The sequence below is a fragment of the Hyperolius riggenbachi genome, chromosome 7 (assembly GCF_040937935.1).
Source record: "Hyperolius riggenbachi isolate aHypRig1 chromosome 7, aHypRig1.pri, whole genome shotgun sequence".
NCBI classification, from domain to species: domain Eukaryota; kingdom Metazoa; phylum Chordata; class Amphibia; order Anura; family Hyperoliidae; genus Hyperolius; species Hyperolius riggenbachi.
In genome coordinates, this window is record NC_090652.1 from 169,989,552 (window position 1) to 170,017,162 (window position 27,611).

The 27,611-nt window shown below is 44.9% G+C and overlaps 1 protein-coding gene across 1 annotated transcript in view; it reads left to right on the top strand.

Annotated features, from left to right (window-relative positions):
• ZC3H15 (zinc finger CCCH-type containing 15) overlaps positions 1-27,611 on the top strand; it is a 107,966-nt gene that overhangs the window by 43,452 nt on the left and 36,903 nt on the right. Inside the window, exons 4-6 of the mRNA XM_068244873.1 lie at positions 3,364-3,516; positions 3,601-3,692; positions 18,442-18,624. Of these exons, the coding sequence (XP_068100974.1) occupies positions 3,364-3,516; positions 3,601-3,692; positions 18,442-18,624 (428 nt within the window). The remainder of the gene's footprint in view (positions 1-3,363; positions 3,517-3,600; positions 3,693-18,441; positions 18,625-27,611) is intronic.

Consider the following 27,611-nt stretch of genomic DNA (forward strand, 5'->3'; position numbering starts at 1 on the left):
GGAGTGAAGGATAATGCAGAGTCCAGGGTTGACACCCAGACAGCGGGCTTAAAGAGACTCTGTAACATTAAAAAGATCCCCTGGGGGGTACTCACCTCGGGTGGGGGAAGCCTCCGGATCCTAATGAGGCTTCCCACGTCGTCCTCTGTCCCACGGGGGTCTCGCCGCAGCCCTCCGAACAGCCGGCGACTGTGCCGACTGTCAGTTCAATATTTACCTTTGCTGGCTCCAGCGGGGGCGCTGTGGCGGCTTTCCGTTCCGAACTACACGGAAATACCCGATCTCATTCGGGTCCGCTCTACTGCGCAGGCGCAGGACCGACGGCGTTCAGGTATTTCCGTGTAGTTCGGAGCCGTCAGAGCGCCTGCGCAGGAACCAGGAAGGTAAATATTGACGTCACCGCTGCACGGACTCCACGGAGGGCTGCAGCGAGACCCCTGATGGATGGAGGACGGCGTGGGAAGCCTCATTAGGATCCGGAGGCTTCCCCCACCCGAGGTGAGTACCCCCCAGGGGATCTTTTCATGTTACAGTTCCTCTTTAAGAGGCTGTGCGAATGGTAGTGTGGTTAACCGTGATATGCACATCTGAGAGGTTCAGGGATGGCTGGGGTGGCAAGATAATAAATTCAGTTTTTTGTCCAGATTTAGTTTCAGGAACCTAGCGGACATCCAGGAGGAGATGGCTGATAGGCATAAGAAGACCTTGTTCATGGTAGTGATGGATAGGACAGGGGTGTGGAGGTAAATCTGGGTGTCATCTGCATACAGATGATAGGTAAAACCCATGAAGGAGATAACCTTGCCAATGGAGGTTGTGTATAGGGAAAACAGTAGGGGGCCAAGGGTCGAGCCTTGGGGGACTCCCACCGAGAGGTGGTTGCTGGTGGATGAGGATTCATTGAAGGAGCGGTTGGAGAGGTAGAATGAGAGCCAGGGCGAGGTCGTGGATGCCCATGGACTGGAGGAGTAGGGGATGGTCCACTGTGTCAAAAGCTGCTGAAAGGTTGAGGAGGAGGAGAATGGAGTATTTGCCTTCAGCTTCAGCTAAGGCGTGGTCATTGACCACTTTGGTAAGAGCTCTTTTGGTTGAGTGGGCAGGCCGAATTTCAGATTGCAGTGGGTCTAGCAGGGAGTTGACATTGAGGTACTGGGTCAGGCGTTTGTGAACCAAGATGCTCAAGGAGTTTTGAGGCAAAGGGGAGATAGGGCGGTAGTTGGAGGGTAGTGAGGGGTCGAGGGAGGGTTTCTTAAACGGGTAGTACAGTCGCCTGCTTGAAGTCTGAGGGGAAGGTGCCTGTGGATAGGAAGAGGTTAAACAGGGTAGTGAGGACTGGGGCCAAATCCATGAAGTGAGGATGGAGTAAATCAGAAGGGACGGGGTCAAGGGGGGAGGCAGTGGTATGGGGATGTCTGCAGTAGTTGGTTGACTTCCTCAATGGTAGTAGGAGTGAAGGAGGTGAGGGGGAGGATAGGGTGGAGGAGGAGCTGGATGGGAGGGGGTGGGAGGTGAGGATTGAAAATTGTATATTTCCTGACGGATGGAGACAATTTTGTTGGTGAAGTGGGTGGCTAAATCTGTGGCAAATACATATTTTATGTTACGGCCAGAACCCGAAGTTTGGCCAGAACTAGAAGTGGCCGGCCACTTCGGGTTCTGGCCGGCCAATGTGCGAACTGGCCGCTGCGCTGCGGCCAATGTGAGAAATGCAACAATTCCTGTAAGGTTAATGTTATGTTGTGGCCGCAGCGCAGCGGGCAAATGTATCACATCTTTAGTTTATTCAATGAAATTAAGCCGGCGACAATGTGCGAACTGCCTTTTTTTTATCTGCCTCTCTCTCCTCCTCCCCCCCCCCCCCCCCCCCGCCTCTCTCGCTCTCCTATGGGCAGCCGGGCGGGGACACACGTGTCCCTCCGGAGTCGTTCGTCGCGGCAGGGAATCCTGCCGTTCTTGCAGAGCGGGTGCTGGCAGAAGCAATGTCTGCAGCCTCCCCGCTCTGCTCTCCTGCCGCGACGAACGACTCTCCTGTGTCCCCCGCCCGCTGCCCATAAGAGAAGGAGAGAGAGGCGGGGGGAGGAGAGAGGCAGAGAAAAAGTCGACGGCTTAATTTCATTGAATAAACTAAAGATGTGATACATTTGCCCGCTGCGCTGTGGCCACAACATAACATTAGCCTTACAGGAATTGTTGCATTTCTCACATTGGCCGCAGCGCAGCGGCCAGTTCGCACATTGGCCGGCCAGAACCCGAAGTGACCGGCCACTTCTAGTTCTGGCCAAACTTCGGGTTCTGGCCGTAACATATACATATACAAGCACTGTTATTAGGCTGCGGCAAATGCTGTTGCCCTCCAAAACAACTGACATGGTAACCACTCCACAGTAGGAAAAACAGATAGTTAAAGATCCTCAGCGCTCACTATATGGAACTGGTCACCCCGTGCTCAACAAACAATAGGCTGGTGACCGCCACCAGAAACTGAGAATTAGAAACTCTGTTAAAACACACAAACATTTACTCAAGCGTTTTGGCTTTCATCGTGAGCCCTTATGATGAATCAGAATCAGAAACTTTATTTCGCCAAGCACGACTGGGTCGTGCCCGGAATTGGGCTTGGCACGTACAGGGTACTGATACACGATATACAGTGTTTACAGATACAGGACAGGGCATGCAGTAGGAACAGAACATTATACAGAATACAGAACATTATATAAAAAACAAAAAGGGAGAGGGAAAAAACAGGATAACAGGAAAAAAAAAACAAATGTATCGGAGCCCTATGTGCCGTGGCAGCCTATCCAGCGCCAGCAGTAAAAATTGACTTGAGCGTAACACAAGTACAGAGTAGAACACCGTAGTGCAATCTGAGAATGCCCAGGCTCTCTTCCTTACCGCTTTCGGTGTTGCACCGATGTCAGGGAATTTTGGCGCTTTCACCGTAGAAATTGTGGCTATGGTGGTGCCACGAAGGTAATTTGGGCACCAGGTGCTGGAGTTCTGCTGTACTGTAGACTAACACTAGCGTTCAAAATTAGTGGTGGGAGAGGCGTGATTAAGCATAGGGAAGACAGGATAGTGATGGTTAGTGTTAGGTGGGGGTAGTGTTAAGCGCAGGTAGGGGAGGAGTAATGTGAAAGGTCAGGATAAGTAAAAGTAGAAATATTATTAATGTTACCAATATTCTACTATCGGGGACATCTCGCGCCCATTTTATCTTTCAATGTTTATTCATGTACCTGTATATCTCTGGAACTTCTAATCAGATGTTTAGTGTGCTTACTCTGCCAGTTTGTCTGTTGATATGATGGTAGGGATGTGTGTAACTATATTATTTAAAATGTTTTTTTCTCGTTACAGGAGTTGATCCAAAATCTGTTGTATGTGCATTCTTCAAACAAGGACAGTGTACAAAAGGAGACAAGTGCAAATTTTCCCATGACCTGTCCTTAGAGAGAAAATGTGAGAAGAGAAGTCTTTATGTGGATGGAAGAGATGATGAACTTGAGAAAGGTGAGATAGTCTAGTCTCTTAAAATGATATTGGGCAAGTGCCATAAGTACTTCCATATTCTTAAATTTGGCTTCCTATTTACAGATACAATGGATAATTGGGATGAAAAGAAGCTGGAGGAAGTGGTGAACAAGAAGCATGGGGAAGCAGAAAAGAAAAAACCCAAAACCCAAATAGTATGTCTGATTGCTTTTACTCAACCTGCATTACTTTAGGATGTTTGTTCTAAGTTAGATGTATCAATGTTTTTGCTGTATGGAAGAATTCTGGTCAATGTAAAGTACCTTTTTTTGCGTAGCAAGGCAAGTTATAGTTGTTTTATCTTGAAATGCGTGCATCCCTTTTTAGAGCCTGTGTGTTGAATAGGTGGGGAGAGAAGTCCCTAGGTGCAGTATGGAAGTATATTGGCTCCCAAACTTTTTAATTAGGGTCTTCATTCTGCTTATGAAACGGGTTTGACATCTGTGAACTTACCTATGCACCTCTTATGCCTGCTGCCACTGTTTCAGTTTCAGATTGGAGACCCGATATTAATTTTTTTGTAAATTGCTCCAGCTCTTTGCTTCCTCTCTCATTTCAGGCATTCCCACTATCTGGTTTTCAGCAATAAGAATTTAGTGTTTTGGAGAATTGCAGGTTATTGCCTTTAGCACATACACTTACACAGCTACATCATGCTCTATAAAGCGCTGTGAAAGATGTCAGCACTGTAGGTATGCATTATAATACATATGGCATGAAAAGCTCAAACATATAATTGTGAAACCAGTACCACTCATCCTTTGCACTGTGAGCATATTCATACCACATTGGAATCTTCACACTCCAGTTATAAACTCGTGCGTGGCTGTTTATTCCTTGATAACATTTAAGACATAAGTTTCCAAAACTTTCTTGAAGAAAAATCTACTGGGATATATACAATTGTGCTCCTATGTTTACATACCCTGGCAGAATTTGATTTCCTAACCATTTTTCACAGAATATGAATAACACACATTTTTCTTTCAATCATGGTTAGTGGTTATTTTACTCTGGTACTGTTCTATAACTGGATATTGATCTTAACCTTGGACATATAGAGAAAAATGCCCAAACATCTCTAGTATATCAACCTAATTATAGCTATGACAAAAAGCAAAAATTAGGACACTAAAACACAAATGCCAGTTGGAACTCTAGGATAAGAAGGCTGTGCTATATATAACAGGACCCAGATGTGAATAGGGTTGTCTGTTAAGAAGTTTCTGTATAAGTTAACCAGGACGCAGGCAGCACAAATAACAAGGAATCTTTGTACAATCTACACCTTACCATATACTGTTTATTCCTGCGTATAAGACTACTTTATAATCCTTGAATATCTTCTGAAAAGTTGGGGGTCATCTTATATGCCAGGTGTCATTGATGCCGGGTGATACGCCCTATCCTGTTACCGCCTCTCAGATCTCCCTGCTGAGGGAGCGCAATCTATCCTTCCATACTGCTCTGATAAACAGGTAGACGAGGAGAGCGGACCAGTCTACTTAAAGTGAACCTAAAGCCAATTAAAAAAAAAATGAGATTAACTCACCTGGGGCTTCCCTCAGCCCCCTGCAGCCGATTGGTGCCCTCGCAGCCCCGCTCCGATGGTCCAGGACCCGCCGGCGAACACTTCCGGTTTGGCCGTCACCGGCCGCCAGGCATGGGAACGCGAGTGATTGTTCGCGTTCCCAACCTGTATATCGCCCCCTATGCTGCTATTGTGGCCTCCTGGCTGCAGGGGGCTGAGGGAAGCCCCAGGTGAGTTAATCTCATTTTTTTTACTTGGCTTTAGGTTCACTTTAAGGAGAGTTGACCAATGCAACAAGTCAATTGACTATATACTGTTATATACTGGGTAACACATACAGTACAGCACCAGTATCTGTTCATACACAGCACTAGTATATGATTTTTTAATTTTTATTTTAATTTGGTGTGCGTTGTAAGAGGGGTAGTCTTATACGGTGAGTATATCCCAAACTCTATATTTTAACTGGAAAAGTTGGGGGGTCGTCTTATACGCCCAGTCGTCTTATACGCTGGAATATACGGTATTCTAAAACCATGTTGCAATGAAGTAACTGAAGTAGAGATCTGTAGATTTCTGCTAGAGATAATTAGGTGGAGACTAGCAATTAGTGTATGGGTTATACAGTCAGGTCCATAAATACTGGGACATCAACACAATTCTAACGTTTTTGGCTCTATACACAACCACAATGGATTTGAAATTAAATAATGCCTCGTGTACATTGTCTTATTATCTTTTGCGAGACACGTATGTAATTTTCCATCAAAAAATTACTTGGTGGTTGAATAAAAGTAACTTGAATTCAAAATTTGCCAGGGGTAGGAATAATTATGGGCAGCACTGTATTTATTGATGTGACTGCTGACAGAAACAGCAGGATGAATTCATAAGTTTTTCGGGCAATATTATCTGTTCATATTCAGCCAAATGCTTCAGAACTCATTGGACAACCAAAGAGATTTTGAAGGGAAAATTGGAATTTTATGCAATGACAAAGTCAATCGCCTGACCTGAATCCGATTGAGCATGCATTTCACTTGCTGAAGACAAAACTGAAGGGAAAATGCCCCAAGAACAAGCTGGAACTAAAGACAGTTGCAGTAGAGGCCTGACAGAGCATCACCAGCGATGAAACCCAGCGTCTGGTGATGTCTATGCGTTCCAAACTTTAGGCTGTAATTGACTGAAAAGGATTTGCAACCAAGTATTGAAAAGTGAACGTTTTATTTGTTTTTTTTTTTAATATTCTGTCCATTACTTTTGGCCCTTAAAGTGAACCTCCGGACTAAAAATTGACTCAGTAGCAATGAAAAGGCTTAGTGTTTCTTTAACAGTTTCACAGCATCAGAACTTTGTTTCTCTTATACAAGCCTCATTTTTAGCTGCACAGAAGAAAACTGCCCGGGCTTTTTTCCCCTGATGCTGTGCAAAGCATGATAGGATTTCTGATTTTGTTGTTGTCGTTCTGCTGTTTTGGTGCAATTTTTTTTTTTTTTACAATTTGAATTTGACATTTGAAGCCTAGCGTGTGCAGCTGGGAGGAGTAATCAGGACACAGGGCAGTTGGAACTGTGTCTCATGCTACTTGTCACCTCCTTTTAACCAAAAAGATGGCTGCCCTCATGACAAAGATGGCAGCCCCCATGAATCACAAACATTTGCCTGTTCTTTTAAAACAGGGTGGGTAAGAGATTATATTACCTATCTATTCTAATCAACATAACTAATGTAACTTGATGACAGTATGTTTGTTTAGGCTGAAGTTCCCTTTTAACAAGTGGGAGGCATATATGCAAACTTTTGTAATTCCTACACCGTTCAACTGATTTGGATGTAAATACCCTCAAATTAAAGCTGACAGCCTGCTGTTAAAGCACATCATGTTCGTTTCATTTCAAATCCATTGTGGTTGTGTATAGAGCCAAAAATGTTAGAATTGTGTCTGTCCCGATATTTATGGACCGGACTGTATGTGGTGCGGATGTTTTGGGTAACAAGTCAGGTTTGGATCATTGTCCTGTTGGAATGTCCGAGTACGTCCCATGCTCGGCTTCCTGTGATGAGTGCAAATGTTCCTCCAGTATTTCTTGATAATGTACTGCATTCATATTGCCATCTATTCTGACCAAATTTCCTGTGCCTTTTGTTGCGCACACATCCCCAAAACCTCAGTGATCCACCACCATGTTTCACAGTAGGAATGGTGTACTTTTCATCATAGGCCTTGTTGACTCCTCTCCAAATGTAGCTTTCATGGTTGTGGCCAAAAAGTTCAATTTTAGTCTGATCACTTCAAATGACTTCGTGCCAGAAGGTTTGAGGCTTGTCTCTGTGCTGTTTGGCATATTGTAGGGGGGATACTTTTGTATTTGCATAGGAATGGCTTTCTTCTGGCAACTCAGCCATGCAGCTCATCTTTCTTCAAGTGCCTTATTGTGCAACTTGAATCTCCCACAACACATTTTATCAGAAAGTCCGGTATTTCGTCTGAAGTGATTGGGTATTTCCTTGCATCCTGAACAGTAACTGAAATGTAGTTGGTCTACCTGACCATGCTTTGTTGTCAACAGAACCCACCATTTTTCAATTCTTAATTAGTGTTTGAATACTGCTGATTGGCTTTCGCAGTTCCTTTATATTTTCTTATATCCCTTTCCTGTTGTTTAGAGTTCAACTACCTTTTCCCGCAGATCCTTTGAAATTTCTTTTACTTTCCCCATGACATGGAATCAAAAAAACAAAAACAAAAAAACAGTGCAGCACTGGATGAAAGATGCAAGGGTATGTCAGGAGTACAGAAACTTATTGAACTTTCAATTCACACCCACTAATTACAAGCAAAAGATCACAGTTGAAGATGGTTACCTTTTTTAATAGCCATTTAAACCCATTTGTGTCAAGTAGTGTGCAGGTTAAGCCAAATCACTATGGTATGTAAACTTAATCAGGCCTGGAACTGGAGGCACACAACATACATGAGCATCAGGTGTCTATCATGGAAAAAATGCCAAACCACAATCTGCTGTAGCCCTATCAGAGCACTCTACGACGAATCCATACTGATCAGCAGCCACTGAATAGTAAAACAAAACACAATATTGAAACCTAGTTAGTTTGGTTAAAAAACAAAAAATATCCCTCACGACTCCAGGTGGCAGTCAGATCAATTCCTGGATCTACTCTGCCTGGAATTACTGAACAATTATAGCCATGGATATTTTCAATGCAAGGAAAGCATCCAAGCCCTCTTTAAATGAAGATATAGAGTTTGCCATAATATACTTCCTTATAAGGCACACAACATACATGAGCATCAGGTGTCTATCATGGAAAAAATGCCAAACCACAATCTGCTGTAGCCCTATCAGAGCACTCTACGATGAATCCATACTGATCAGCAGCCACTGAATAGTAAAACAAAACACAATATTGAAACCTAGTTAGTTTGGTTAAAAAACAAAAAATATCCCTCACGACTCCAGGTGGCAGTCAGATCAATTCCTGGATCAACTCTGCCTGGAATTACCGAACAATTATAGCCATGGATATTTTCAATGCAAGGAAAGCATCCAAGCCCTCTTTAAATGAAGATATAGAGTTTGCCATAATATACTTCCTTATATTCCATATTTAACTACTTTTACTGTAAAGGACCCCTTTCTAAATAGATGCCAAAACCTTTTTTTTTTATCTATCTTTTTTTCATCCATACGCTGATCATGTTCTCTTGTTGCTTGTACAAGCCTAGGGACAAAAAGCTCATCTGCCAAGATTTTGTATTGCCCACTGATGTATTTACAAATGTTAATCGGGTCACTTATCATTAATTTTTTCCGAGCTAAATAAGCCCAGTTTGTCCAGCCTTCCTTGGCAAGTGAGACCTTTTCATCCTTTTGATTTAATTGCCTGTTTTTGTACCTGTTCTGGAAGGTCAATGTCCTTTCCATAGTGTAGTGCTCCCGAAGCCGTATCCAATACTCCAGATGTAGACAAATAGGTAAACGTAAATAACCCCGTGCTGAAATGAGAACAGGGAGTGAGCTGGATAAAATTGGTCTTCTATATGTAGAGGATATGTTTGGTGATGGAAGTCGGTGTTGCTCTGTGTGGTCCACTTGCAGTGGCAGAAAAAATCCTATAAAGGACATAGGTTAGGGGAAAAACACAAAAAGAGCACACTCAGAAGACGGATAAAAGGGAGACCAACCGGTCATAGACAGATCTCACCTGATGTGATGGCTGATATGCCCTTAGGGGTATTATCAGCTTGCAGGCTTTTGTCCCTCTCAGCCCAGGGACCGGGTCAGAAGCAGGCTCTTTGTCCAAAGGGATCCTGTGGGTGGAAGCAGGATATCAGGAGTAGCTGTCTGGTTTGTAGCCGTTGTTGTCCCAGCACTGGCTGTAACACCAGAGTTGCAGGCACCTGTGGGCTGTATAAGACTTAATCCCTTGGCAGGGAGAGTCTCATTCCTAAAAAGTTGGCAATCCACACACTGCTCTGTTCAGATTCACCCAGCCACCGCTGTAGTACATCTGAACAGAGCAGTGTGGATTGCCAGCTTTTTAGGAATGAGACTCTCCCTGCTAAGGGATGGAGTCTCATACAGCCCACAGGTGCCTGCAGCTCTCGTGTTACGGCTACAAACCAGACAGCTGCTCCTGATATCCTGCTTCCAGCCACAGGATCCCTTTGGGCAAAGAGCCTGCTTCTGACCTGGTTCGTGGTCTGAGAGGGACAAAAACCTGCAAGCTGATAATACCCATAAGGGCATATCAGCCACCACATCAGGTGAGATCTGTCTACGACCGGCCGGCTGGTCTCCATTTTTATCAAAAGTTTTCTGAGTGCGCGCTTTTTTTTTTCTTTTTGTTTGTTTTTTCTCCCCTACCCCGTCCTTTATAGTTACTCCAGATGTGGCCTCACACCTGACTTTTGCAGCATACTAGCATAAAGTTTTTATTGCCACAAGAATTCCAGCTTGCTGTGAGTGTTTTGAGTGCGTAGTGTTAATGGTTGTTTCTACCATTCAAGATCTCATGTTCTGTTTACTAAGTTTTTTTTTTTTTTTTTTAATTTTTTTATATATTATTAGAATGCAACATTGTGTGCATTTATCTTAAGTGTGTACTAAGGCCCACTACGTATCGTTGAGGGTAGTTACCATGTCTCCAGTGTATAGCATTTTTGCGTACTTTTCTAAAGTATTTGGCAGGCAGGTATCTGCTCGTGGTCAGCATTTTAGAAATACCTGAGACACATACATAGTACAGTGGTTATTAGATGGTTAAAAATATATCGGTCAGTTTTGTCATTTCCTTCATTATTTCCATAAGCAGTTTTTAACAATGTTGTTGACAACCATTTGAAGGTTGTCTGCGCTCGAAGCGGGTGGTTTTGGCGTCACCAGAGCAATTAATGTTATACTGTGTGGGGCACGTAAGGGTTATTCGAGGTTCTGAATTACTTCTACCTCTGAGTTGCTATGACTTGGAGGGAGAATAGTATTTAAAGTGTACCTAAGGTGAAATCCATCTTAGGCACCATACTTACCTGGTGCTTCCTGAAAGTGTACCAGAGCTGTGGAAAAAGATGGTTTGATACTCGCCCACGGCTTTCTCCAGCAGGATAAACACGTGAGTCCCACGCCGTCCTCCTGCAGTCTGCCGTTTAATCAGCCCCGGTAACAGGCTCAGGCTTCTGCGCATGCGTAGTAGACCCGGACTGACGCGACCTAGCCTATTACCGGGGCTGATCGGCAGACTGCTGGAGGACGGTGTGGGACTCGAATGTGTATATGCTGCTGCAGGAAGCTGCGGATAAGTATCAAATCTTCTTTTTCCCACAGCTCTGGTTTCCTTTAAAAGAAAGATCCAAGGAGCTTAAAAAAAAATAAAAAAAAGAAATCTACTTACCTGGGGCTTCCTCCATCCCCTGACAGCCATCATGTGCCCTCGCCGCAACTCCGCTCCCAGCCGGTGGCCCGGGGTCCACTGCAATGCAGATGCTGACTGACCTCTACTGCGCATGCGCGGCCGTGCCACTCGCGACTGCGCTCAAGTAGCCTGGAGCGGACACTCCAGACCACATGAGTGCGATTGCGAGTGATTCTCACGCAGGCACAGAAGTTGCCGACTTGGCGAGATCTGTAACTGATATGATCCCGGGCCACCGGCTGGGAACGGAGCTGCGGAAAGGGCTCAGGACCGCTGCTGGGTTAAGTAGATTTTCTTTTTTTTATTCTTCTCAGACTTTTCCTTTAAGCCCCGTTGAGGCCGCTCAATCCCTTGCTGTGTCCCCGGGTAGCTCCTGTCTCCCGCGATAGTGCCCAAAAGCCTAGCCGAGTCGCGCTTCATTGTGCATGCGCAACCAAGCGTGCTCTCTCGTCGGGCTCCTGCAGCTGGGAGCATTCTGCGCTTGTGCAGAACTACTGCGCATGCACAAAACTCTCCCAGAGATGGGAGCCTGACGGGGGAGCATGCCTGGTCGGACCGTGCATGCATGATGAAACGCAACTCGCCCAGGCTTTCGGGCACTATTGCGGGTGAAAGGAGCAACCCGAGGACACAGCGAGGGACTGAGCGGCCTCAGGGGGTTTTAAGGAAGCCCCAGGTAAGTATGGAACCTAGGATGGCTTTCTTCTCAGGTTTTCTTTAAAGGAGAACTGTAGAGAGAGGTGTATGGAGGCTGCCACATTTATTTCCATTTAAGCAATACCAGTTACCTGGCTATCCTGCTGATCCTCTACCTCTTAATACTTTCAGCCATAGACCCTGAACAAGAATGCAGCAGATCAGGTTTTTCTGACAATTTTGACAGATATGACAAGATTAGCTGCATGCTTGTTTCTGGTGTGACACTACTTCAGCCAAATAGATTAGCAGGGCTGCCAGGCAAGTGGTATAGCTTAAAAGGAAATAAATATGGCAGCCTCCGTATACCTCTCACTACAGTTCTCCTTTAACCACTTTATCCTCAACTACAGTATATCTACGTCCTCTGTGACTTAATCTAATCCACGAGTCAGTAGATTGTAGCAGAAGCAGTGCTGTGCAGGATTGAGCTTGCTCCTCAGCAGGGCGAGCCATCATTCGGCTCATCCTGCGCTAGGCCTGAATGATTTTAGGAAAATATTGAATTGCGCGATTTCTGTCTGAAATTTCGAAATTTCTACCCTGCGTCCAACTCACTGACAGCGTACTAGTATGTACGCGTTTGCTTTATTTCAGTGGTCCCCAACTATTTTCGCCCTGGGGACCACTATCCAGACCAAACTTTACCGTGGAGGTGTGGTGGGCAAAACGATTTGGCGTGTATAGGTATGTAGGTAGCCAGATACGAGTATAGGGTATCTATGTATAGTTGCCCCAGTATAGCTAGTATTGTTGCCCAAGTATACAGTGCTGCCCATAATTATTCATACCCCTGGCAAATTTTTACATAGTTACTTTTATTCAACCAGCAAGTAATTTTTTGACGGGAAATTACATAGGTGTCTCCCAAAAGATAAGACGATGTACAAGAGGCATTATTGTGGGAAACAAAATTCTCAGTTTTTATTTAGATTTGAGCAAAAAGTGTCCAGTCCAAAATTATTCATACCCTTCTCAATAATCAATTGTAAAACCCTTTATTGGCTATTACAGCAATCAGATGCTTCCTATAATTGCAGACCAGCTTTTTGCATGTCTCCACAGGTATTTTTGCCCATTCATCTTTAGCAATGAGCTCCAAATCTTTCAGGTTAGAGGGTCTTCTTGTCATCACCTCCATCTTTAGCTCCCTCCACAGATTCTTAATTGAATTTAAGTCAGGACTCTGGCTGGGCCACTCCAAAACTTTAATGTTGTTGTCTACTAACCATTTCTTCACCACTTTTGCTGTGTGCTTTGGGTCATTGTCATGCTGAAATGTCCACTGGTGCCCAAGGCCAAGTTTCTCTGCACACTGCCTGGTGTTGTAGTTGATAATCCTCATGTATTGCTATTTTTTCATGGTGCCTTTTACTGTGTTTGATTGGGTTCCCTGGTCCATTGGCTGAAAACCACCCCCCAAAGCACAAGGTTACCACCACAATGTTTGACAGTGGGGATGGTGTTATTTGGGTTGAAGGCTTCTCCTTTTTTACACTAAATGAAGGAAACATCATTGGGATCAAATAATTTGTTTTTTGTTTCATCTGACCATAACACAGAAGACCAGAAGTCGTCTTCTTTGACCAGATGAGCATTTGCATAGGCCAAGCGAGCATTTGTGTGTCTTATCTGGAGAAGTGTGGCGTCCTCCTTGGTCTGCATCCGTGGAACCCAGCAGTGTGCAGTGTCCGTTGGATTTTCTGCCTTGAGACATTGCCACCAACAGAGCCCAGAATCACCAGGATGGCCTTGGTGGTGATCCTTGGATTCTTTTTCACCACTATCCTCCTGGCCAGTACAGGTGTCACTTTTGGCTTCCGACCATGTCCTCTGAGATTTTCCACAGTGCGGAATATCTTGTATTTTTTTAATAATACTTTGCACTGTAGCCACTGGAACACGAAAACATTTAGAAATGGCCTTGTGGCCCTTTCCTGACATGTGGGCAGCCACAATGCGCAACCGCGGGTCCTTACTGAGCTCATTTGTCTTAGCCATGACTGTCCACAAACCAACTGCAGAGAGCTGCTATTTTTCACCTGTTGAGTTGGTAACAGCTGTTCCCAATTAATAAGGGTAATTAGGATGCTTTAGAACAGCTTGGACTATTTGGAATGGTATAGAACTTTTGATTTTCCCACGGACTGTGAAAGTTTGTGAAGGGTATGAATAATTTTGGACTGGGCACTTTTTTGCTCAAATGTAAGTAAAAGCCGAGAAACTTTTTTTTTTTTTTTTTCCCCACAATAATGCCTCTTGTACATTGTCTTATTATCTTTTGGGAGACACCTATGTAATTTCCCATAAAATAAAAGTAACTTTAAAGCGGAATATAACCCAGCATTTCAACTTTGCTCTAAAACATTATTTACAGCATATTATATGCAACCAGCTCCTGCACAGCCAGAGAGTGTGTCACGTTCCTCACTTGTTACATTGTGTTTACTTAAATGTATCTATCTAAACTTTGGATGCGTCTGCATCTCCCTCCACGGAACTTTAAAGCTCTGTGTGTAACCCTTCCAATGCTGGTCTAGTAAAAAAAAAAATATGCTGGTTGCATATAATATGCTGTAAATAATGTTTTAGAGCAAAGTTGAAATGCTGGGTTATATTCCACTTTAGATAAAAATTTGCCAGGGGTATGAATAATTATGGGCAACACTGTAGCTAGTATAGTTGCCCCAGTATAGGTAGTATAGTTGCCCTAGTATAGGTAGTATAGTTGCCCGCTGCCCTCCCCCTGCTGCCGCCGCTCGTGTTGCCTTAGCGGCGCTTCCTCTTTTATATTGCCCGGTCGGCCCCTCTCCTCCATGCCCCGTCTTCTTTCACAGCAACGTGTCCCCTGGCTGCTGTGAAGAGACAAGAAGTAGAAGAGCGGTTCCTATGGTAACGGCGATATACATCGCCACTACAGGAAGCCGCTCTCCTGCTTCTGCCTCTTCACAGCAGCCGGGGGAAGCGCTGCAGTGAAAGAAGATGGGACATGGAGAGGGGCCGACCGGGCAACATAAGAGGAAGCAGCCGCCAACTAAGCTGATGCTAGCGGTGGCCACCAGGCGAGGGGGGCGAGAGGACAGAGCCACGGACTGGCAGTGGGCCGGGGGTTGGGGGACCCCTACTTTATTTTATTACATACAGGTTTGTTTAGAAACTGATGTATTTAAGTGTTCTTCAGAGAACTCAGCTGTATTATTCTCTTATTTCCGTTAATACATTTATTAAATAAATTTGCAAGAAATGTAACCAACCTTTAGACACAGATGGGTATATTTAGAACTTTCTGGAGTTTTATGTACTCTCATTACTAGTCCTTTTTCCAGGATAATCCATTGATACCCCAATGTCTGTCTTATCCCTCTTTATCTTAACCTCTTGACGACCAGCTAACGCCGATTGGCGTAAACTGGTCGTCTGCGGGTTACCATGGAAACGGCCGCTCGATCGAGCGGCCTTTCCATGTCAGTTCACGGAGGGTGTCTCCGTGAACAGCCGGAGAGCCGCCGATGGCGGCTCGCCGGCAAAATGTAAACAGGCGGGGAAGAAATCCCCGCTGTTTACATCATATGGCGCTGCTGCGCAGCAGCGCCGTAAGGCAGATCGGCGATCCCCGGCCTCTGATTGGCCGGGGATCGCCGGCATATGATAGGTTGAAGCCTATCCTTCAATGCGCAGGACGGAAATCCGTCCTGCGCAGCACACAGGGGAAGGGAGAGGGAGGGAGCTGGCGAGAGGGCTGAAAGCGCTGCGGAGGGGGCTTTGAAGAGCCCCCCCCGCTAAGCAACTGCAGCCGGTGGCGATCAGACCCCCCCAGCAGGACATCCCCCTAGTGGGGAAAAAAGGGGGGTAGTCTGATCGCCCTGCTGCACTCCTGATCGGTGCTGCGGGCTGTAGAGCCCATGCAGCACCGATCAGTGTAAAATCCCCTGGTCGGCAAGTGGTTAAAGGGAACCTAAAGTGAGAGGCATGTGGAGGCTGCCATATTTCTATTTAATTCATACCAATTGCCTGGTAGCCCCGCTGATCTCTGGCTGCAGAAGTGTTAGAATTACACAAACCTGAAACATGCAGTTTAGTCAGAGCACCTGATATGCATGCTTGTTCGGGGTCTATGGCTAAAAGTATTAGAGGCAAATGATCAGTAGGAAATGCAGGCAATTTTCATTGTTTAAAAGGCAATACGGTAAATGAGAGACACTTTAGGTCTGCCTTTTTAATTCTCTCAACGTGTATAATTTTCAGATGATTTCCTTTTATGCCATAACCTATTAAACTTTCCTATAAGAGTTACATTTTAGTATTTGAAAATAAGTTTACTGTGAAATAAGTGTTTTTAAAATTAGAAATGTAATTATTTTCTTAAAGGACAACTATCACGAAAATTGTAAAATTTAAAACACATGTAAACGTATAGAAATAAGAAATTTCTTCCAGAGTATAATAAGCTGAAAAATTAATTTTCTCCTATGTTGCTGTCACTTACAGTAATTATTAGAAATCTGACTGAACTGACAGGTTTTCGATTAGTCCATCTCTTCATGGGGGATTCTCAGTATGTCATTTGTTCTTTAAAGGGACTCCGAGCACCTCTCATGGGCATGCCTTTAAAGTGGATCCGAGATGAACTTTTACTTATTGCATAATTGTGTTCCTTTCCTATAGTTTATAGGGCATTCCTCAAGCCAAATACTTTTTTGTTTTTGTTTTAATACTCTAATTCCCTATAAACTAAGCCCCACCCACAGTTTTCAGAGAGCCTTGGCAGTAGCAAGGGCTCATGAGAGCTCAGTCTAGGTAGGAGGAGGGGGAGGTATTACTAGCCAGAGATTTCAGACGCGGAGGTGGAGGGGGGATTAGGTTTTTTTCAGTCTGAGTGCTGATGGTGCAGATAAGCCTGCCTCTGTGTAATGTTTACAAACATGGCTGCTGTCATTGTATTACAGGAAGAAAGAATCATATTCTATTAAAGCAGTATGCAGACAGATTTGCTGTTTAAACCATCTAAACTGTACATAAGATATATAGACAAGTTACTTGTTATAGTTAGTTTTTCATCTCGGATCCGCTTTAAGCCAGACGAATTCCAACAAAGTCGTGCTATGACCCCTCTGGAGGAGCCTCTTGCAATGGCCATGCGTGTCACTTCCTCTTCCTGCTTCAATCAATGATGCACTTCTCTAACAAAGAAGACAGGGGTGGCCCGGAAGTTATAACACAGCCAAGATGGCAGCGGCGATTTTTAAACTGAAGTCAAACGAAAACTATTTGGTGTGTTCGGCGATTCAGGCATCAAATGAAAGAGGAGACCACAAGCTACAGAAAGGTATGCATCTTTAAGTACTTTACAGTCTTGGTCACAGTCTTAACCACTTGAGGACCCACCCTTTACCCTCCCTTAAGGACCAGCGCTGTTTGTTGTCATCTGTGCTGGGTGGGCTCTGCAGCCCCCAGCACAGATCAGGGTGCACGCAGAGCGATCAGATCGCCCCCCTTTTTTCCCCCCTATGGGGATGATGTGCAGGGGGGGTCTGATCTCTCCTGCCTGCAGGCATGTTGCGGGGGGGGGCACCTCAAAGCCCCCCTCCGCGGCGACATTCTCCCCCTCCCTCTCCTACCTTTCCCCCCCGGTGATCCGGGCTGCACAGGACGCTATCCGTTTTGTGTAGCCAGTGACAGGACGTCCCCTGTCACATGGCGGCGATCCCCGGACGCTGATTGGCCGGGGATCGCCGATCTGCCTTACGGCGCTGCTGCGCAGCAGCGCCGTACAATGTAAACAAAGCGGATTATTTCCGCTTGTGTTTACATTTAGCCTGCGAGCCGCCATCGGTGGCCCGCAGGCTATTCACGGAGCCCCCCGCCGTGAATTGACAGGAAGCAGCCGCTCGCGCGAGCGGCTGCTTCCTGATTAATCAGCCTGCAGCTGGCGACGCAGAACTGCGTCGCTGGTCCTGCAGCTGCCACTTTGCCGACGCACGGTATAAGCGTGTGGTCGGCAAGTGGTTAAATCATACCCATGAGAGGTGCTCAGAGTCCCTTTAAAAAAATGCACTCCCCGGAAAGGATCAATACAAATATGTAGGCCACCCCCCTACCTTTTTTGCACACTATCTGGCAGTTGGACTGAGCAACTGCCGTTCACTAAGTGCTCCCCCATGAGGAGATGGGATGGTCCAAAACCTGTCGGCTTTGTCAGATTTCTATTACTTACTGTAAGTGACAGCGTCATAGGACAAAAGTAAGTTGTGGCTCATTTTACTCTGGAAGAAATTTAATTTTTATTTATGTATTTTCTTGTATTTTAAATTTTACATTTTTTTCCGCGAAGTGGTCCGTTAAGGCCTAGGTTCTCAACGTGTGGTACGCGTACCCCAGGGGGTACTTCTGATGATTCCAGGGGGTATTCGAGCTTCATATACTTAACCAAGAATAACACATTTAGAGTTTTTTAGAAAAAATGTTTTATTTAAGCAACACCAAATTAGTATTTTAGCTAATTAAAAGCAATAGTAAATGCTTGGACATTGTTTAGAACCAATTATCTTGTTTTACATTTAAATATATATTTGTCAAGGGGTACTTGTGATAATATTTACTATGCTAGGGGATACTTGGTGAGTACAGGGTTATAAATAGGTACATACCAAAAAAATGTTGAGAAACTGCACACGTTAAGACTTTTGTAGATATAAACATTCATACTTCACCTGAAGGGCATGTTACTTTTTGCTTTGCAGGTTTGCAAATTCTTTCTTGAAGCAATAGAAAACAACAAATATGGATGGTTTTGGGTATGTCCTGGTGGAGGAGACACCTGTATGTATCGTCACGCTCTACCGCCAGGGTTTGTGCTGAAGAAAGACAAAAAGAAAGAAGAGAAAGATGATGAAATTTCTTTAGAAGATTTAATAGAAAAAGAGGTATGGAGCAGATTTTAAATGCACCTTCAGCTTTTCTTCACTTTTTTTTTTTCAATAATACATTTTTATTCAAAGGAAAGAAGGTTAACCAGAAAAAATGCCATTAATCAGAAGACATTGAGGCAAACGAGAACATACAAAATAGTGAACAACCTAAGCATCAATCATTATTAAAGACACACGGTTCTGCTGTTAAACTGCATAATACAAAAAGTATAAGGCTCCGACTTAAAGAAATGCCATCACAAAGGGGGAAAGCTACATGCACCACTAATTACCTCAATACCATCACTAACAGTAAACAAATTATTTAAACCTGATGGAGACATATAGAACAGAGAGGAGAGAGAACAAAGTAGAAAAGAACATTAGACAAGTTAGAAAATAGGGAAAAGCAAGAAAAGAGACAAGAAAAGCAAAGAATTAAGAAGAAAGGAGAGAAAAGAAGGCCCAAATGTACTCATGAGACATGTCGTGCTAACTGGACTGTTAACTAGTCCAGAGTAGGTAAGCTTTTCTTCACATTTAATCATTATCGCCCAGTCTTTGAGAGATATTACAGCAAAATCCCTAATATCTGGCACTGGTGGAGATTGAAACCTCTGTGCCATTACCCAACCTGGGTGCCATATTTTATACTTCCTATAGGTGCCAAAAGCTTTCCTACATCCTCTGTGTATGGCACCTGACGTCGCCTGACACTCACTGAGTCAGGTGACATGCTAGAAGCCGTGCATGGATGACTGAAATCCGATGGGAGCTGCAGGATGCGTGGAAGATGGCACCTGGAGGATCAGTAAGTAGTTTAGGCCCTGCAAACCCCCAAAGGTTTTGTCCCCTTTATCCCCGTTAGGCATGCCACTTTATTAAAGTGAACCTAAAGTCAGGAATAAAAAAAATGAGTTTAACTCACCTGGGGCTTCCCTCAGCCCCCTGAAGCTGATCGGTGCCCACGCTGACTCCATCAGATGTCCCTGGACCGGCCGGCGGCGACTTCCGGTTTCGCCGTCACCGGACGACAGGCTGGGAACGCGAGTGATTCTTCGCGTTCCCAGCCAGAATAGTGCACCCTATGCTGCTATTGCGGCCTCACTGTCGGCCGGTGACAGCGCCCCCCCATGCTGCTATTGCGGCCTCCCTGTCAGCCGGTGACAGCGAAACCGGAAGTCGCCGCCGGCCGGTCCAGGGACATCTGATGGAGTCAGCATGGGCACTGATCAGCTTCAGGGGGCTGAGGGAAGCCCCAGGTGAGTTAAACTCATTTTTTTCTTCCTGACTTTAGGGTCACTTTAAGACCTCCAGTTGCCTCAGTTCCGCATAGGTGGCACTTTGCTGTAATTACTTTTACTGTTAAAAGCATAAATATGTTTGCTTAAACAGGCTAATAAACATCTTGTAAGGAGCTCATAAGGCTGGGCAAATCACAGAGCAAAGTTTAAAGAGATCTTGGCTTCAAACTCACAGATGGCTAACACAACATCCCAAAATAAATGAGATTGTCTGTGCCTCCTATTCAACAGGCATGTGGGTTAGAGCGGATCAGAGATGAAAAATGAACTATGACAAGTAACTTGTCTATATATCTTATCTAAAGTTTAGATAGTTTACACAGCAAATATAGCTGCAGACAGCTTCAACAGTTTGATTATTTATTCCTGTGATACAATGAGGGCAGCCATGTTCTGTTTGTCACATTACACAAAGGCAAGCTGATAGCATCTGCAGCCCTCAGCTCAATCCCCTCTCCTCCTCCCTCCTCTCCTCTGCCTCTGAAATCTCTGGCTAGTAACCTCCTCCTGCCCAGACTGTGCTCCCATAATCCCTTGTTTACATGAGTCTGAGAATGCCAAGGCACTTGGAAGCTGTGGGCGAGGCTAGTTTAGTTTATAGGGAATTAGAGTATTAAAACAATACAAAAGTATTTAGCTTGAGGAATGCCCTATAAACTATATGAAAGGAACACAATTATGCAATGAGTAAAAGTTGATCTCGGATCCATTTTAAGCCCCTCTAGCAGCGTCAAGGCCAATCTCCTAGAGGAGTCCCTACACTAACGGTGGATGCATCTGCATCCTGCACACACAATGGGCTTGATTTAACTAAACCACAATAACTCAAATATCACACCTTATGAAAATATATCACACCTTATCAAAGTTAACACACTTTATCAGAGTAGCATAGCGAGCACTACGTACTTATGCCGGCTAATTGGCAATGGTACTCGTCCTGCCCTGAGCCCCTGCGGGTTCGTAGCGCTCGCTATGCTACTCTGATAAGGTGTGATATCTTTGATAAGGCGTGATATTTGAGTTATCACAGTTTAGTGAATCAAGCCCAATGAGTGTATCTACAATTGGATATGTCTGATATAGGATAAAAAAAAAAACCTGGGAACAGACTTGCCTGTCTCATATGGTGCAGTCTGACATGGGGGTTTACTACTAGCAGATTTCTCCTTTGCTACGAATACCTTCATGAAGATCTCACATCCTGAATAAAACTGAACTATTAGGTATGTGGAAACTGTAAGCACATTTTACTATACTACAGAGGAGAAAGTGCTTTTTATATTTCCATCCTTAGCTTAAGTATTTCAAGAGTACCTAAAGTGTAAAAGACAGTCTGTCGTACCTGGCTCTGGGCACCTCTATCTGCGTTGCAACAACCTGTCCCTAGTTCAGCAACCGCAGCTAAATTGGTGACTTCTGAGCGGGGTCAGGCTGCGGCAATGTAGGCGGAGAGTACCAGAGAGCTTTGGCAGACTTGGGGAAACATGGGCATGAGTGTGTTCCCTTGCAGAAGGGGTGGTGCATCACCTGAGACCCGATTATGTTAGATCAGGTAAATATTTAACCCTGCACCCACCCAATCACTACTGGCTGTGCTTTTATTCCGGAGGCTCTCTTTAAAGCAAACCTGAAGTGGAAATACACTCATGAGATGATTAATTGCATGTGTTTTAGAAAAGGTAAATTAAACACAGAACTTGTATTTTTTATGTTCAGTTTAAGGGCTTAATTTTGCAACTTCTTTCTGAACTGCAGTTTGTGACAAATATGCCTTTCTGATTTGAAAAAAAAAACACTGAACTTTCCAGCGCTAAAACCTTATCTCGCTCAGGGCCAGCGCTACCATAGAGACAAAGGGGGCATTTTCCCCGGGGCCCCGACCTCTGCTGAGGCCCCCGCAACGGCAACCCTGCTCCATTCTGCCTGTTCCCCCCTGCTCCCCGGGGCCCTACAGCTATAATGGCAGCCATAATTAACTATAAGTACTGGCAAGTGAGCGAGCTGGCAGCGGCTGTACTCTGAGACACGCTCCCTCTCACTCTATGACCCGGCGCATGTTTTCAAATGACGCGCCGGGTCATAGAGTGGGAGTGAGACAGCTTGTCTGAGTGTAGCCGTTGCCTGTCCGCTCAACCGCCGTTACTAATAGGTATTTATGGCTGCTTGCAGGGCCCCGGGGAGCAGAGGGGTAATAGCGGGGTAGGGGGGGGGGGGGGGTTGAAGCTTTGTGCTGGGGGGCCCCAACGCTATAGTTTGCTACAGGGCCCCTTAAACTGGCCCTGATCTCACGGTTTCTCAGCTCTTTTGGCTTCTTACTTTTCATGAAATGTACTGAATTTGATGAGCTGTTCTACAAGCTCATTTATTTAGCTAACTACAGTTTTTAACTCCTCTTGTACTGGAAGAAAAAGAGTAAGACTAGGCCCTGCGACACAACACAAAATCTTTATTCAAAAACCTGGATATAACACTGTATACCAAAATGTGTTACGTTAACCACTTCACGACCGCCGTATTGACAAATGGCGGCCGGGAAGTGGACCCCGCAAAGACCGCCGTATAGACAAATGGCGGCGGTCCTTGTAGGGGCATGGGCAGAGCGATCGCGTCATCCATGACGCGATCCTCCGCCGGCGCCTGTCTCCGCTCACCCGCCGCAACATCCCGCCGGCCATACGGAAGCGCCGGCGGGATGTTAACCTGACGATCGCCGCATACAAAGTGTATAATACACTTTGTAATGTTTACAAAGTGTATTATACAGGCTGCCTCCTGCCCTGGTGGTCCCAGTGTCCGAGGGACCACCAGGGCAGGCTGCAGCCACCCTATGTCGCACCCAAGCACACTGATTTCTCCCCCCCCCCTGCCCCAGATCGCCCACAGCACCCCTCAGACCCCCCCTGCCCACCCCCCAGACCCCTGTTTGCACCCAATCACCCCCCTAATCACCCATCAATCACTCCCTGCCACTATCTGTCAACGCTATTTTTTTTACCCCCCCCCCCTCCGCCCCCTCCTGATCACCTCCCCACCCCTCAGATTCTCCCCAGACCCCCCCCCCCCCCCCCCTGTGTACTGTATGCATCTATCCCCCCTGATCACCTGTCAATCACCCCCTGTCACTGCCACCCATCAATCAGCCCCTAACATGCCCCTTGCAGGCAATCTGATCACCCACCCACACCGATAGATCGCCCGCAGATCCGACATCAGATCACCACCCAAGCGCAGTGTTTACATCTATTCTCTCCCCTAAACACCCACTAATTACCCATCAATCACCCATCAATCACCCCCTATCACCACCTGTCACTGTTACCTATCAGATCAGACCCTAATCTGCCCCTTTACAGGCACCTAATCACCCGCCTACACGCTCAGATTGCCCTCAAACCCCCCGTTATCAATTCGCCAGGGCATTATTTACATCTGTCCTTCCCTGTAATAAACCACTGATCACCCATCAATCACCCCCTGTCACTGCCACCCATCAATCACCCCCTGTCACTGCCACCCATCAATCAACCCCTAACCTGCCCCTTGCGGGCAATCTGATCACCCACCCACACCAATAGATCGCCCGCAGATCCGACATCAGATCACCTCCCAAGTGCAGTGTTTACCTCTGTTCTCTCCTCCAAACACCCACTAATTACCCATCAATCACCCCCTGTCACTGCTACCCATCAGATTAGACCCCTATCTGCCCCTAGGGCACTCAATCACCCGCCCATACCCTCAGAACGCCCTCAGACCCCAGCCCTGATCACCTCGCCAGTGCATTGCTTGCATCTATTCCCCCCTCTAATCACACCTTGAGACACCCATCAATCACCTCCTGTCACCCCCTAGCACACCTACCCATCAGATCAGGCCCTAGTTTGCCCCGTGTGGGCTCCTGATCACTCGGCCAAACCCTCAGATCCCCCTCAGACCCCCTTCCGATCACCTCCCCAGTGCATTGATTGCATCTATTTTCCCCTCTAACCACCCCCTGAGACACCCATCAATCACCTCCTGTCACCCCCTAGCACTCCTATCCATCAGATCAGGCCCAATACAACCTGTCATCTAAAAGGCCACCCTGCTTATGACCGGTTCCACAAAATTCGCCCCCTCATAGACCACCTGTCATCAAAATTTTCAGATGCTTATACCCCTGAACAGTCATTTTGAGACATTTGGTTTCCAGACTACTCACGGTTTTGGGCCCGTAAAATGCCAGGGCGGTATAGGAACCCCACAAACTGACCCCATTTTTGAAAAAAGATACCCCAATGTATTCTGTTAGGTGTATGACGAGTTCATAGAAGATTTTATTTTTTGTCAAATTTTATTTTATTTTTTTTTTTCACAAAGTGTCATTTTTCACTAACTTGTGACAAAAAATAAAATCTTCTATGAACTCGCCATACACCTAACGGAATACCTTGGGGTGTCTTCTTTCTAAAATGGGGTCACTTGTGGGGTTCCTATACTGCCCTGGCATTTTAGGGGCCCTAAACCGTGAGGAGTAGTCTAGAAAACAAATGCCTCAAAATGACCTGTGATTAGGACGTTGGGCCCCTTAGTGCACCTAGGCTGCAAAAAAGTGTCACATGTGGTATCGCCGTACTCAGGAGAAGTAGTATAATGTGTTTTGGGGTGTATTTTTACACATACCCATGCTGGGTGGGAGAAATCTCTCTGTAAATGGACAATTGTGTGTAAAAAAAAAAATCAAACAATTGTCATTTACAGAGATATTTCTCCCACCCAGCATGGGTATGTGTAAAAATACACCCCAAACACATTATACTACTCCTGAGTACGGCGGTACCACATATGTGGCACTTTTTTACACCCTAAGTACGCTAAGGGGCCCAAAGTCCAATGAGTACCTTTAGGATTTCACCGCTCATTTTGCGACATTGTTGGTTTCAAGACTACTCCTCACGGTTTAGGGACCCTAAAATGCCAGGGCAGTATAGGAACCCCACAAATGACCCCATTCTAGAAAGAAGACACCCAAAGGTATTCCGTTAGGAGTATGGTGAGTTCATAGAATATTTTATTTTTTGTCACAAGTTAGCGGAAAATGACACTTTGTGAAAAAAAACAATTAAAATCAATTTCCGCTAACTTGTGACAAAAAAATAAAAACTTCTATGAACTCACCATACTCCTAACGGAATACCTTGGGGTGTCTTCTTTCTAAAATGGGGTCATTAGTGGGGTTCCTATACTGCCCTGGCATTTTAGGGGCCCTAAACCGTGAGGAGTAGTCTTGAAACAAAAATGACCTGTGAAATCCTAAAGGTACTCATTGGACTTTGGGCCCCTTAGCGCAGTTAGGCTGCAAAAAAGTGCCAATCATGTGGTATCGCCGTACTCGGGAGAAGTAGTATAATGTGTTTTGGGGTGTATTTTTACACATACCCATGCTGGGTGGGAGAAATACCTCTGTAAATGACAATCTTTTGATTTTTTTTTTACACACAATTGTCCATTTACACAGTTATTTCTCCCACCCAGCATGGGTATGTGTAAAAATACACCCCAAAACACATTGTACTACTTCTCCCGAGTACGGCGATACCACATGTGTGGCACTTTTTTGCACCCTAACTGCGCTAAGGGGCCCAAAGTCCAATGAGTACCTTTAGGATTTCACAGGTCATTTTGAGAAATTTCGTTTCAAGACTACTCCTCACGGTTTAGGGCCCCTAAAATGCCAGGACAGTATAGGAACCCCACAAATGACTCCATTTTAGAAAGAAGACACCCCAAGGTATTCTGTTAGTAGTACGGTGAGTGCATAGAAGATTTTATTTTTTGTCACAAGTTAGCGGAAATTGATTTTTGTTGGGTTTTTTTTCACAAAGTGTCATTTTCCGCTAACTTGTGACAAAAAATAAAATCTTCTATGAACTCACCGTACTACTAACGGAATACCTTGGGGTGTCTTCTTTCTAAAATGGGGTCATTTGTGGGGTTCCTATACTGTCCTGGCATTTTAGGGGCCCTAAACCGTGAGGAGTAGTCTTGAAATGAAATTTCTCAAAATGACCTGTGAAATCCTAAAGGTACTCATTGGACTTTGGGCCCCTTAGTGCAGTTAGGGTGCAAAAAAGTGCCACACGTGGTATCGCCGTACTCAGGAGAAGTAGTATAATGTGTTTTGGGGTGTATTTGTACACATACCCATGCTGAGTGGGAGAAAGATCTCTGTAAATGGACAATTGTGTGTAAAAAAAATTAAAAAATTGTCATTTACAGAGATATTTCTCCCACCCAGCATCGGTATGTGTAAAAATACACCCCAAAACACATTATACTACTTCTCCTGAGTACGGCGATACCACGTGTGTGGCACTTTTTTGCAGCCTAACTGCGCTAAGGGGCCCAAAGTCCAATGAGCATCTTTAGGCTTTACAGGGGTGCTTACAAATTAGCACCCCCCAAAATGCGAGGACAGTAAACACACCCCACAAATGACCCCATTTTGGAAAGTAGACACTTCAAGGTATTCAGAGAAGGGGCATGGTGAGTCCGTGGCAGATTTCATTTTTTTTTTTTTTTTTTGTCGCAAGTTAGAAAAAATGGAAACTTTTTTTTTTTTTTTTTTTCCGTCACAAAGTGTCATTTTCCGCTTACTTGTGACAAAAATTAATATCTTCTATGAACTCACTATGCCTCTCAGTGAATACTTTGGTATGTCTTCTTTCCAAAATGGGGTCATTTGGGGGGTATTTATACTATCCTGGAATTCTAGCCCCTCATGAAACATGTCAGGTGGTCAGAAAAGTCATAGATGCTTGAAAATGGGAAAATTCACTTTTTGCACCATAGTTTGTAAACGCTATAACTTTTACCCAAACCAATAAATATACACTGAATGGGGTTTTTTTTTAATCAAAAACATGTTTGTCCACATTTTTCGCGCTGCATGTATACAGAAATTTTACTTTATTTGAAAAATGTCAGCACAGAAAGTTAAAAAAATCATTTTTTTGCCAAAATTCATGTCTTTTTTGATGAATATAATAAAAAGTAAAAATCGCAGGAGCCATCAAATAGCACCAAAAGAAAGCTTTATTAGTGACAAGAAAAGGAGCCAAAATTCATTTAGGTGGGTGGGTGTATGAGCGAGCAATAAACAGTGAAAGCTGCAGTGGTCTGAATGGAAAAAAAGTGGCCGGTCCTTAAGGGGGGTAAAGCCCTAGGTCCTCAAGTGGTTAAACATTTAAAAAGCTACTCTCTTGGATGGTATAAATTGCACAGCTGGCTGAGCGCACGCTCCCAACCATGCAGCCAGACATGATATTGACACCGGGGATCCTCATTATGCAAAAGTCCTCTAATGCATCCAATGCTGGTCCCTCCAGAAAGTTTCAAGATCATTCCTAGAAGGGCTGACATGGAAAGGGGAGGCAACAAATAGGTCAGCTTTACTGAGTTTATATACAAGGCAGAGTTCACAGTTCAAGATTCTTCCACAATGTAAAGTGCAATCCTTCCTCTATTTGTTTGCCATTTTCAGCATCAGAGTAAAGTAGAAGCACTCTTCATACAACAATCACTTTTTGAAGTTATTGCCTCACCCATCCGCCGTAAGGGCTCGCCACACTATAAGCGCTTTTCTGAGCGCTTTGTAATTGGCGCTTTCTGAGCGCTTTTTAAAAATCGCTCCCATTCACTTTCGTAAAAATTACA